This window comes from Arachis ipaensis, chromosome B5 (assembly GCF_059453495.1).
Source record: "Arachis ipaensis isolate K30076 ecotype BB chromosome B5, ASM5945349v1, whole genome shotgun sequence".
NCBI classification, from domain to species: domain Eukaryota; kingdom Viridiplantae; phylum Streptophyta; class Magnoliopsida; order Fabales; family Fabaceae; genus Arachis; species Arachis ipaensis.
Window position 1 is genome coordinate 134,573,638 of NC_142440.1, and position 13,217 is coordinate 134,586,854.

At 36.7% G+C, this 13,217-nt stretch overlaps 2 protein-coding genes across 2 annotated transcripts; one reads left to right on the forward strand and one right to left on the reverse strand.

Annotated features, from left to right (window-relative positions):
- Window positions 1-4,243: 4,243 nt before the first annotated feature.
- Window positions 4,244-9,342, reverse strand: LOC107644020 (proteasome subunit beta type-3-A). The gene is made up of 6 exons (XM_016347792.3): window positions 9,049-9,342; window positions 8,842-8,949; window positions 8,070-8,159; window positions 6,928-7,012; window positions 5,700-5,794; window positions 4,244-4,602 (listed from the first exon to the last, which is right to left on the reverse strand). Exons 1-6 carry the CDS (start codon window positions 9,234-9,236, stop codon window positions 4,554-4,556), a joined length of 615 nt encoding a protein of 204 aa, XP_016203278.1. The 5' UTR covers window positions 9,237-9,342; the 3' UTR covers window positions 4,244-4,553.
- A 937-nt stretch (window positions 9,343-10,279) lies between these two features.
- LOC148565860 (protein FAR1-RELATED SEQUENCE 5-like) lies at window positions 10,280-11,107 on the forward strand. Its single transcript, XM_088487269.1, has one exon. The coding sequence runs from the start codon at window positions 10,280-10,282 to the stop codon at window positions 11,105-11,107; it is 828 nt and encodes a 275-aa protein (XP_088343395.1).
- Window positions 11,108-13,217: the final 2,110 nt, after the last annotated feature.

The window sequence follows — 13,217 nt, forward strand, 5'->3', positions numbered from 1 at the left end:
ATAGCTAGTAGTGCACCTCGCTCCCTGATGTACTCTTTTTCCCGACTTCAAATTTTTTTCCCCGAGAAGGGTTTTCCTGAAGGGTTTTAATGAGGCATCAGAGCGAGGACTAGGGGCAAGAAAATCATTCCCTTAGTAGCAAAGAATTTTTGTAAGTTACATTTCATCAATAACAATGTCTCTTTCCATTTATTCCATTACCATTTTTTACAATATGCACTGACTTAAGCTCAAAAAAAGCACGAAAATCTGTTGTCCGACCTACATGGTGGACAAGATAAAGCGACGAGGTACAAGTCGGTGTAAAGAGATTGTAAATGACGATTATGAAAAAGCTCGGAACCAAACGACTTATAAGTTGGAAAGCGGACGAGCAGAATAAAATGTATCGCAAAAATAACCTAAGTTACGAAAATGATTCAATAACAAAACTAATTGGTCGTTCGCACCAAAGTAATGAAAAACAGAAACTTTTCTTTAAAAGCCTGAGGTAAAAGGTACTCATAAAAGGATTTCATAAAAGCCTCACAAATAGCTCAAATAGCAGACAAGTTATCCGAAGACAAAAGGGAAACTCAGAAACATAGAAACCCTTTCAAAATCATTACAACTACTCATAGTTAAGAAAAGTTATTAAAGCCCTAATTAAAAAAGGACTAACCACAGCAAAACAAAAGTTGTTAAAGGTCCTTCAAAAGGGACCAAAGTCAAGGCATATAAAAAAACACAAGATAAAAGTGTTCATAACAAAGACCTACAAGCCAGGCCGCAACTAAAATATCAAACAGGGCCAATTAAAGGATTCTGATCAGGAGCTGGAGAGGAATCAGGTTCGGTGCAGGAGGTCGGAGGATTTCCTCAATTGGAGCTGCTTCTGGCTGAGAGGAAGAACTCGGCATCACCTCCTCCCTAAGACGATTCATTTGCCTCTTCAAATCCAAGTTCTCCCTAAAAGCCCTAACATAGTTCTCCTCGGCCTTTTTTAACAAACCCTCGGGCAGAGCACAAGAAGCTGCATATTCCCTCTCCTGATCACGAGCTTTGAAGATCTCAGCCTCCAGACTTATTTTTTCCTCTTCTAACCCCTTCTCGGCCTCCCGAAGAGTGGCCACCTCGGCTTGAAGGGCCTCCAAAGAATGCTGAGTAGCATTTAGAGGAGTCCTCTCCAACTCTTTCAGTAGGGTAGAGCATACTCCAGCAGTCCGGATCCCCCCCCCCCCCCCCCGGATTAAGACTTTGAGGTGATTTTTGATAGAAACATCATCCATAACGATAAAGTTATGAGGAATGATGTGCTTCTCACAAAACTTCACCCCATCAAATTCGGCATCATTAATATTGAGGGCACCGAATTCTGATGTCTTCCTCTTTTTAGAGCTCGGCTCGGAAAAGGGAGGAAATGGGGGAGTAAGAACTAGAACGGGAGGAGGAAGAGGAAGGGAGGGAAAAAGGGTTTACCGGCTTGCTCTGAGAAGAGGTCCCCAAATCAGACTTGGTCAAAGATGAAGTGTCCGACTTACTGCTCTCCTGTAGCTGGGCAGCTCAGGCACGGGCATTCCTCTTGGTCTCTTGAACTTTTTGATAAGCCTTGGAACCGCTTTTCATTTTTTCTACAAAAATAATATTAGACGTCGAAAAACAAGTCGGAAAAATTGATAAAGGAATCTATAAAATTATAATAATATAAACTACCTACCCCGGTACGAACATAACTCGGAGTCCCGAGAAGGAACCTTTTTGTATCAAGGTTTGGATCCCGTCCCCAAACCTCTCGGAAAAACTCGACTACAACTTCCTCGACCTCATTCAAGTCTGTCAGGTTATATTTTTCGACAGGGGCCACTTCCATCCAGTACAATGGGAACGGGGCTCATTATTCTCATTCAAAAAGAAAGGGTGATGACCCTCAGCAACACGGACTTTAAAGAAGAAGTTTTTAAAATTATGGAATGACTTATCAAAGATAGAAAAAACTTTCCAACCTTGGATGGCTCAGAAGGAAACCCATTGTTGCTTATTTTTATTTGAAGTGGCACTAAAGAGTTTGGTAAGATGAAATAAAAAGAAAAATATCTTTAAAGAAGTCGGAAAATCAAGCTCACGACTCACAAGCTGGTATATCTTCATAAAACCCCAAGAATTTGAGTGCAGTTAGGAAAGAGCGACTTCACAGCAAGATAAAACCTCAGTTTCAAAATCGGAAAAAGGAAACGTCACCCCAAGTCGGGTGAAAAAGCAATCATGCATGAAGATAAACTGCGACTCCGAATTAACAACTTGGCCAAAACAAACCCGGTCTTCAGGGTCAGGGGCAACTAACTCGTATTTCACCTCATCATCCTTAGAACTACAAAACCTATGGTACTTTTGAAACTCATCTACAAAAACACTATCTACCATCGGAACAGCACAACAAACTGAAGAATCTACCCATCTCAACAGATCCTCAGGAACCCTCGAAGACATTTTTGAAATAGTTGGGCGAGACATTTAGAAAAGATGCACCTACATTATGAAAAGAAGGTGTCACTACTAATCAAAAACAAAAGAAACTCCTTTCCAGATCACAGCATCCGACAAATACGAGCAAACATCATTAGAAAATGAACAAAGGTGTAGTAATCACAAGTGCTACCTAAAAGCATCTACATTCATGGCAGAATCACAGCAGCAAAAAACCAATCATCAAAGAAGTTAAAAGGTTTCACCCACAAACAGAGACCTATTGCGTTTAAACACAAACACTTCAAAGGCAACAAAGAAACTTTACACAAGCAACACTACGTTAACGAAAAAGAAAGCTAACCTCTTCTTTTAAAAAGGAAGATAACAGCGTCACGAAAGCAGCAAAGAAACCCTTCAAAACAATTCGTGCACCCTCCAAATTCTTCACAGGAAGAACAAAGCACCAAATATTATATGTGGAAGAACGTAAGGGAAGAAGAAGAAGGTTCCAGCGTATGAAAGTGAGCAGAAAAACTTGAGAAAGGACAAGTGCACCTAATTTGCAGAAGAAGAAACAAAAAGAAGAGAGAGGAAGGGAGAAAAAAGCGTTTTTTAAAAGACCCAAGGGGCAGAAACATAAAAACATTCCCACTCATTAAAGACGTGCGCAGTTACAGATGCAACCGCAGCCCACGTGGCAAAGAAGAAAAACCAACGGAGGCGACGATTCACCATTCCACAATCACGCCGATTTTTCGATGTGATCGAAAATACTGACCTAAGAGGTTCCGACTTCACACATACTTGATTCCGACTCCGGAAAAGAGATCGGATTCAAGTAGGGACATTGTTCATACCTGGCCCAAAAACGTAAGCCAGGCCCAAAAGCATATGAAAATCCAAAATACATCTACTGTGTAATCAACCTCTTGAGAGGTTGAACGAGAACACTACCAGAAGTTAACTCCCCGCTGAAGGAGTTATAACTTTTCCTAATATCTCTCTCACTTCTAGAAGAGGGATCATAACCACCCTAAGATCAAGGAACGGTTATCCACCACCAAAAGTAGAACTACTCTAACGGTAGTTATTGGCTTACTCCCTATAAGTACACTGACACCTTCAGGTATAACTAGGTCTAATACACTAAAAACCTACTAAGACTCTTACTGACTTAAGTATCGAAGTGGGGACTAAGTCGGAATCTACCCCATTGAGAATTTGGGCCTCATTTACAAGTCTAAAGACAACCCAATTTCAAGTAATCCTCGGAACACAACTAAAAAATAACTTAATAATAATTTAATTAAATTTTATACAAAAAGAATTTTATTTATTAAGGTATAAAAATATATTAAAATTAGTAAGTTTAAAGAATATTAAAAATATAATATTATGATAAAAAGAGATTTATATAAAAATTAATTTAATCAATTTTTAAAATTTTAGAAATAAAAATAATTTATGTATATATTATTTGTAAAGACTAATTTAACTCTAAATAAATTTATAACATGCGACATATCAGGTATTATTAACATGATACATAAACTAATTATTTTATAACGTGACATTAGTATGTGGTACTTATCGTAACATATCATTTAACTAATAAAAAAACCGATTTAATTTATAATTTATCTTTTAGGAACTAAAATGACTAATTTAATCTTTCAAAAACCACGGATTTGAATATTAACCCCATGTTTCCAATGGTGCTTCGTATTTGCTCAACTTAACACATACAAATTAGTAATTACCTAGATATAATTATGTTTAGGGTTTAAAATCATAGAAATCACTAAACCCCAAACTTTAATTAAAAATCTGGCAAATTCGAAGTTGGCAACAAGTTAGCTGTATCATTCTTGTACTTTGGAAGCAAAAACATTTCGAGGATTAACAATAACAATAATTGACAAGCATCCCAACTCCAACCTCCTCCATCTGATAATCTAAATATTGAACTCAAATTTTTTTTTTTTTTTGTTTTACGGCGAATAAAGAAGACAGTAATAATGGCATCCATAAACCCACTGTGGATGGTAAATGGAGACTACCATTCAGTTCCAAACTAAATTGACATGTGATCTGAGGAGTGTAACTGGTTAATCCATTCTTCCCTTCAAGATCCTTTCCTTTACTTCAGTTGGTGTACTGCATGAGTGAAATCAAATGAACAATAAGCCACCATGATTACAAGCCAGAGAAAAAAAAAATAAACAAAAGTGTAGAACAAGGTAGTAACAAATATTTAAGCCAGGAAATAAGTTACAAGAGAAGTATAAGAGAAATAAACAATTAAGTTGAAATAACAAATATACCCTTTCTTTAAAATTGTAAATAAAATAAAATAAATATAACTATGCGTTTGTGTGCGTGATAGTTGTATCGTCCTACAAATTACCCCTTGGATAAAATTTTGTAGGACACATCAGAATTTAAAATTCTCTGTATCATATATGTTCATGTTATGTTCCTTACTAGTTTCGGACAGTCACTTTTACAAGGCAGTGGCCACTCCTCCCGGAATTGTTGATACTTTTTTGCCATGCCATTTTCGCCATATGCCCACTCCATCATAATGCCAAAACTATATATATGAGAATAACACTCTCTCTCCCATGCCCACCCATAAAAACATTTAAGCCTTATACCACTAAGTGGCATCGGCTATATAAATCACATGACCCAATATCATATCAGAAGCCAGCCCATTCGTACCACTTTCATCAACAATTGCAAAAGTGAAAGGACAAAACAGAACCGTTAATCATATAATTCCTCAACGATTCATGAAACCGAACTAAGAATATGCTTTTGTAGGTGTGTTTTGTGTAGCGAAAATGCAATCCCCCTCCCCCTGGGGCCTTTCTTTTCTGTTAATTTGATCCCTTATTTTTATTTTTGCAATTTAGTGCAAAACCTTCTCATTTGTCGACCACTCTAATCCTCCATTACATTTGTTAATCCTGTATGTGAATTGTCACTAAACCATTTCACAATATGACATGTCATGAAAGCCAATGACATCCCCTTTTAATATGACGATAAACTGAAAAGCACGAAAGTTAATGGGCCAATTTAAAACAACCCCCTCCCCCACAACCCAAATAAAAGTTACTTTCCCTATGTATAATGGCTAGTATAATGGTAAGAATCATAGAAAGTTTTGCAATTACTTAGAACCAAGATTGACAACTAATATAAAGATCTCAAGACCAAGTTACTATAAATGAAAATTCCAAACTCACACAACATAGACATGTCCACCCCAGCCACTTAAACAATCACGATCTACTGATGACAGCAGAGCTTGAGAGATAGTCTCAAACAATTCTTCTGGTTCCTGTATGATGGTACAGAGGGGAAAAAAAGATCTTATCTTCAAAAAATAATATATAGAATAATATATAAGAAATACCTGAAGCTAAATCAAAAGTTTTACAATGTGCAACAGTCTGATTTCTGAAACTAAATTGTGCCACTATTAAATGGATTTTTCTGTTTGTATTCCACCATCAAACTTCTGGATATCATCTTATTGCAAAATTGGTGTCATGTTTTTGTAACTTGATAACTCGTTTGTTTGACGTTGTTACACAGTTACAGACTTACAGATGCAACACTATTTTATAATTTATTTAGACAAACTTCTCATATGAAGAAAATGCCATTGTGAATTCACTTGCTGTGCATTGTGTTTTTAAATTGAACGACAAAATATCTTCATTGAATAAATGCAAAATGGTTGTATCACATAACATATTGAAAATTTTGGTCTTGGATTTATCATTTAGTTTGAACACGTGCTACCATATATAAACATCTGATTATAAAACACTGCTCCTAGCATGACCTTCCGCATCATCTGCTTCAAGTTCAAGTCATCAACTAATTTGGCAGTATTCAGTTTTACAATCTATGATGATTTCATCCTTCGTCTACATGTTCACACTTAAGCTTAATCTATAACTATGATCTATGATGCACTATAATGTAAAAGACACATGATTGATTTTTCAATCTACTACAAGGAACTATACTATGCATATACCCATTTAGAGTTTTCTTTTCCAGTGATTTCCATTTATAGAATTTTAAAGTTTATTTGTTTCAGCTTCTGAAAAAGCGATGCTACAACTACAACCTTCTGTATAATTGAAAAAGTTGAAAACTAATTTTTCTAAGAGGCTACTATTTTAAGAATCTATCCAGTAGGAAAGAAAAAAAGAAAGATGAAAACGTTTTTTTCCAAATCCTGGTTAAGAAGTTTATTTATCAAGTATCTGGAAAATGATTTCTCTTTTTAAGTTAAAAAGTGACGTTCAGGATAAATAAGTTGAAAACAAACATTTCCTACTAAAGCACTACCCACAAAAAAAAAAAAAATAGGCATGACTACATAGTGCACAAAACAACCACAGGAGACAAAGAAAAGGGTCACATAAAAGAAAAAACAAGTCAAACTTGGGGACACACCATGTCAGGCTTAAACATTGACTCGCAAGCACCATATAGAGATTCAGAGGCAGTGCCAGCAACAACAAAATCCTTAGCAAGCTCCCTGCATATAAGAGATGGCAATGCTTTTAGAATCACATACAGATAGCTCAAAATAAAGTCATACAACAGTCATATTATTTCATAATTAGAAGGAAGAACGGACATGACTAACAAAAAATCACCTCAAAAATTTAAAAGAAAAAAATAACTTTGAATATTGCATATTACAGGAAATAGTAGACGGAGGATGAGCACTAGAGAGGTAGGCAGGGGGAGAGATTCAAATCAAAATTTAATGCTTGGCTATCAAAGGTACTTGATACCAGGTACAGATTTTAGGAAGAGTGGTGAGGAGCAGGGACACTAGCCATCCTAAAAATTTTGAAAAATTCTCATATGAAGATAGTATATGTATATATTAATGTGAAAATCACAAAAACCAACTAGCTTATACACACAGATATAAAACAGCAAGGCTCTGAAATGTTTACTATCAAATATGGAGATCCCTCTAATTAGATTGTGTCTTGCAGCTGGTAGACACAACACATAATCTATAATCAATCCCACAAGACCTACTTGTCCAAAAGGCTCTATTAGAGATTAGAGTTATACTCCAACTAAATACACCAAACGATTGCATGGACAGCACATTTTTTAGAGTTATACTCCCCCATGTGTCTCTGAATTCGACCCTAATAGATAAAACCATAATCTGTTGAAGCTTGAGAATAGTCGTGGGAGTTCAAGACATAGATCAAATGGCAACATTGCAAGCAAGTTTTCTCTATGGAGGTAGTACTTTGTAACACATAGATATAATCTTTGATGCATGTGCTTTTTAACGTTTTCAATCTAGATCAAAACTCATAATTATTAGGCTTTAGAAACCTTCAAGAATAAAATATTTCTAAAACAGTCACATTTGCAGGTGATCATGACCCTATGCTTCCATCCAATTACATTACAAGATATCAAATTTTCCAAAGAAGAAATTTGGCTTCAGACAATGTATTTGGCTTCTGAAAGGTACTAATAACAAGTAATTGTGCAAAAACATTATTGCATGGACCTACAAAGCCAAGAAATGATGGATAATTTGAAACAATTTAACTTACTTTGCTCCAATTGAATCCATTGTGCAAATGAATGGTTTATCCTCATCTCCTAAGCCAGCAATTACAGGCTGGCAAAAGTATGGACCAAACCTGAAAAGGCAAAACAATGTATGGTTTGATTAAGAATTTCAAGCTACTGTGTTTATTAACATCATAGTTGTTAATCCAGATTAGAAAATAGTGGCAAAGCTCCAAAATGCTATGGTTGTAAAGATACAAGAATGATCCGCTGCAAATATTCTGAGAAAACATAAATTGGAACTCAAAAAAAGCACACTGAGCTTAAGATAAATTCATCACTTATTCACAAAGTTCATAGCTTAATGGTGACAATCATATTTAATGTAACAGAGTGAAGAGAACTAAGGATGAGGACTTCCTCAATATGACATTAACTATAAAAGGTTTCCTAGAGTTTTTCTCTACCATGGGTTTTAACTAGACTCATTCATAACTTATTAACAGCCCCCAAGTGACTTTTATTCAATTAAGTAGCAATAAGCAGCATCACCATAGTGGAGTGGACATTAGTTATGAATACCAGTGAAATTAGTAAAAAGACTATGCCAGTGTAATTCCTATTTTCTGGCTTCCCATTAGCTTCCCTCTATTTCGAGGGTTAACCATAAAGGGTCAAATTGCTGTCCTAAAATTGGGGGAATTTCTCAAGCTGTTACGCAAATTTTTGTTCAAAACCCCAATTTGTTAAAACCCTAAAAAACATTAAATAAACCTTGCTTCAAAACAGATCTAAAATTAAAATTGCATTTACCTTTTCTCATAGAGAAGGGCAGAGACCAAGCTAGCAAAGGTCTCGGGCTTCATATCCCTCTCTTCCCTAAGCTGATACAGTTTGTGCCTGAAAACCAGACGCTGGTACCTACAAGCAAAGCAAACAAGATCAAACCAAAACAAAAACAAAATGAAAACTTTAAATTAATTGATTAAAAAAAGAAGAGAGAAATGCATTGGCACGTACAGAGTTTGGGCATCGGTGGCGAGGCCAGAGAGACCGATGAAGAGTTTGTCGTGTATCTTTGAGATTCTTTGGAAATCGGTGGCTATGGTTTGAAGCTGGACACCGAGCCTCCGATCGCTGGCGATGGCAAAGCAGTTCTTGCCAACCATAGCCACTAGGGCACTCCCGTTGTACTCGAAGATCGACATTTTAACTTTGAGCAACCAAGAATAACGAAGAGAAGGGAGACACCGAGATGTTGCGGCTCGCGAGTTTTTTGATGTTTTAAAAAGTGCTTTTCTTTGGGATCAAGCCACGATGAAATAAGTTAGGAGGTCAATGTTCTGGTTATCAGTATAGGACCGGCCTGTCCGGTTCAATTTTAGATTAAGCCGGACGTGCACTTAAACCAGTCCACTCAAATTAGTTGAAAACCGTCCGATTCAATGCAAACTGGATGAACTGCTAGACCCGCGCGTCCTCGGTACACCAGCGTTCAGCTTGAGCGTCAAAGAAGCCTCCTGCTGCTCCCCCAATGCTCCAATGGTCGGAATTTTGAAGTTAATACTGCTCCAAACATTTGGCAACTGGCAAGGACCCTTAGTGATATTATATGCTAATTAATATTCAAATTATTACGAATACACTAAAAATTAATTAAGTTAATCATAATGTATTATTGATTTTTTGTATATATACAGTATGATTGAATTATTTCTCATTTTTATTGTTTTTATTTCTTTTTTTATCATTATAATTATCAAAATCAAATCAAATCGGTAATCCATACAATTAGAATATTAAAAATTAATGGGTCACTAATTTAATCATTAAGTAACTGATTAAATCATTTGATCTAGTCATAATTAAATAATTATACATAATTTTATATTTTCTTTGCATTTTTATTTTTATACTAAATCAATTATTACTTTTTGTTTTAATAATTCGTTAGTTAGTTGGTAACTATTACATTTTTTAAGTATGTGTTAAAAAAATTAATATTAATAAATATTATATAATTATAAATAGAAAAATTATTTTATGATTAATAAAATTATTTTTGTTTATTTCTTAAATTTATAAAAATAAAAATTTAAATAAATATAAAAGATATTACGACATGCTTCGGTTTACCAAAAGGGATTTGTACAACTATATTCACCGTCAACGATGAGCACGAATCTTGGACGGCAACACAGCAAACACTATAAATAATCAGTTGAGTAACTTATTCTGGGTGGACGGTATCATGAAATTTCATTATGAGTTGTTTGGTGATGTCCTTGCATTTGATGCGACATATCATGGGAACAAGTACAAGAAATCTCTGGTGGTGTTCTCCAAGACGAATCATCGTAAGCAAACTTACATTTTTGGATTTGTCTGGCTGCAGGACGTGGAGGTCCGTACTTATAGGTGGATTCTTCTGAACCTTTTGGATGTTATTGGACAAAAAAAATTGAACCTCATTGTCACGGATGGTGATAAGGCAATGCACGCTGGCATTGCGGAGATGATGCCTTCTGCCAAGCACCGACTATGTGCATGGCATCTGGAGAAAACTTATATCCAACAGGTAAAGGAAATTGAATTTCAGCAAGTATTCAAGAAGGCTATCTATGCAAACTTTGATGTTGACAAGTTCAAGAGATATTTGAAGACATCCGTCAAGTTTCTCAGTGTGGTCAAAAATACGTGGGTGCAATTGACGTATGACATTAAAAAGAGTTGGGCAATAATCTATTTAAGGGAGACTTTTTGTGCCGGATATAGGACAATGTCAAGATGTGAAAGAATCAATTCTTTCATTAAAGCATTTCTAAAGTCAACGAATAGCATTCTTGAACTAGTTCACAACTTGGATAGGGTCGTAAAAGACTATCGGAACAACGAGGTTACTACACAATTTTACTATACTTATTACACGCTAGTGTTAACTATCGTATTAGATGCAATAGAGTTGTCTGCATCGAAGCTATATACAAGAGTTGTTTCCAGGGACGTTAAGAAGCAAATCAAAGGTGTTGCGACGCTATTGTTTCAGGGAAGGGTGAGCATCAACACGACCATCGTGTAAGGTTTTGTAAAATGGGTAACCCAAAGAAGGTATTCAACGTTTTATATGATGTGAATGACCGAAAGATTGAGTGCGAGTGTAAGATGTGGGATAGTGATGGCATATTGTGTTCACATATATTTTGTGTGATGAAGTATGATGGTTTGGAGAAAATCCCAAAAAACTATTATCCTTAGGTGATGGTGTAAGATTGCAAAGGACAGTACATTGTTGACTTGGGGAATGATTCGAGGGAAAAGGCCAGACTATTTCAATACAGTGCACTATACTCTGCATTGAGCTATGTTGTGACACTTGGTTGTGAAGAGATTGAAGATTTTTCCCTTGCACGTGATGCTATCTCGAACCTGGTTGAGATACTGCAGCATTGTTGTGTGAAAAAGGATGGTAGCAAGGTACTACTCAACCAGTGTGGGGTCAGAGACCCAACGATGACAGCTACAAGAGTGCACCAAAGTGGAATCGAGTTAACTCGTAAACCCTAAACCCCTAAACCCTAAACTTAGGGTTTATGGTTGTCAAACTCGCGAGTTATCTCGTAAACTCATACGAGTTTACGAGTTTAGGTAGTGGAATCGAGTTGACTCGGAAACAAACTCGTTTCTGGGTAGACTCGGGTTGACTCGGCTAGACTCGGATAAAGTCGCTCAAACTCGCGAGTTTGCTAGCGAGTTTAAATTCGTTGCCCATTTTCGCCAAAATGGCGTCATTTTGGCCCAGAAAAAAAAACCTACAGCTAACCCAAACTCGGTAAGTGTAACCCTAATTCGAAATCCTTACTCCCTCACACTCCAGTGACTCCACCAAGCCCTCACGGCCAGCCTCACTCCTCATTCTCTTCTTCTAATCGCCACCATCTACCGGCGCCGTTGTCTGTGCCACCACGCAAAGGCCGGACGCCACCCACCTCGCCTTGTCGCTTCCCCTCGCCTCATCCCTCATCCCCCACCGCTCACCCCACGCAGAGTCGTAGAGGCCTCGCAGAGTCACAGTCTCATAGAGCTCACCACCATGCAGAGTCGCACAGCGCCAGAGCTCACCACCAAGCAGAGTCGCAGAGCGCCGGAGCCCACCACCACAGAGTCGCAGAGCGCCAGAGCCCACCACGACGCAGTGAAGGTTCACCGCTCCTGTTCTACCCTTGTCGGCCGTCGCACTCCTCCGTGTTCTGCTTCACTGCGTTTGCCTCCCCTCCCTTCCCATCCATGTTCTGCTTCACTGCTTCACTGCCAATCTGCTTCAATTTTGCCGATCTCCAAGGTAATTTTGTTAAACTAATTCAAATGCTAACAATTTTGGTATTAATTATTCAATTATGCAAATTTATTAAGGCCCTGATCTGCGTTTGATATGTTGAAAAAAAAAAATTAAACTGCTGTTGCGTCAATAAGTTAGTAAACTGATGCTGCTTGCCTGCTTCTGTGCTTCATGCTTCATGCTTCATGCTTCATGGTTAAAATGTGTGGATAGTGCTTATGATTAGATTCAGAAGAGAAAACATCATATATATTCAAATGCTATCATTATATATTTTTTCTTTTGTTTTCTGCTTCTGTTATGTACTTATGTAGTTATGTTTAGTTTATTGAAACTCTGAAGTCTGAATTGAAACTCTGAAGTCTGAATTGAAACTCTAAAATATTTGAATTGAAACTCTGAAGTCTGAATTGAAACTCTGAAATATCTGAATGAAACTCTGAAGTCTGAATTCTTAGTGTTACTGTGTTAGTTACTTAGTTTAGTTAGTGTAATTCACATATCAACAATCTTAGAATTTGGCTAAGTTTTTAATTGTAATTTGCAATGTGCTCTCCTCCTTATTCTCTTAATCAGCGCTTGTTTAAATGAAAATGTATCTGTTGTGTGATAAGGTGAGTATTGGAGTGATGATTAAGTCTTCTGATGCTGAAAAGTTTTCAACCTTTGAACATTATTGTTGTAAGTGTAGTTGAAACTAGTGTTAGTTATGAATTTAGTTAGTGGATAATCTGAATCTGAATTTGTTATTTGGGTTGTTGATTTTTAGGGATAAAAATACAAAATGTATGAGAATGTTGGTTCAGGGACAGGGTCTTTGCTTCCTAGTAATCCTAGACCTACACCTGCTGTT

What these genes read in the sequence shown, in the direction of transcription:
- LOC107644020 (XM_016347792.3), bottom strand. Translation starts at nt 9,236, where the DNA reads ATGTCGATCTTCGAGTACAACGGGAGTGCCCTAGTGGCTATGGTTGGC. An exon ending in ATGGATTCAATTGGAGCAAA is followed by an intron (nt 7,013 to 8,069) that starts GTAAGTTAAATT and finishes TCTTATATGCAG; the next exon opens with GGAGCTTGCTAAGGATTTTG. An exon ending in GGTGGACATGTCTATGTTGT is followed by an intron (nt 4,603 to 5,699) that starts GTGAGTTTGGAA and finishes TCACTCATGCAG; the next exon opens with TACACCAACTGAAGTAAAGG.
- LOC148565860 (XM_088487269.1), top strand. Translation starts at nt 10,280, where the DNA reads ATGAAATTTCATTATGAGTTGTTTGGTGATGTCCTTGCATTTGATGCG.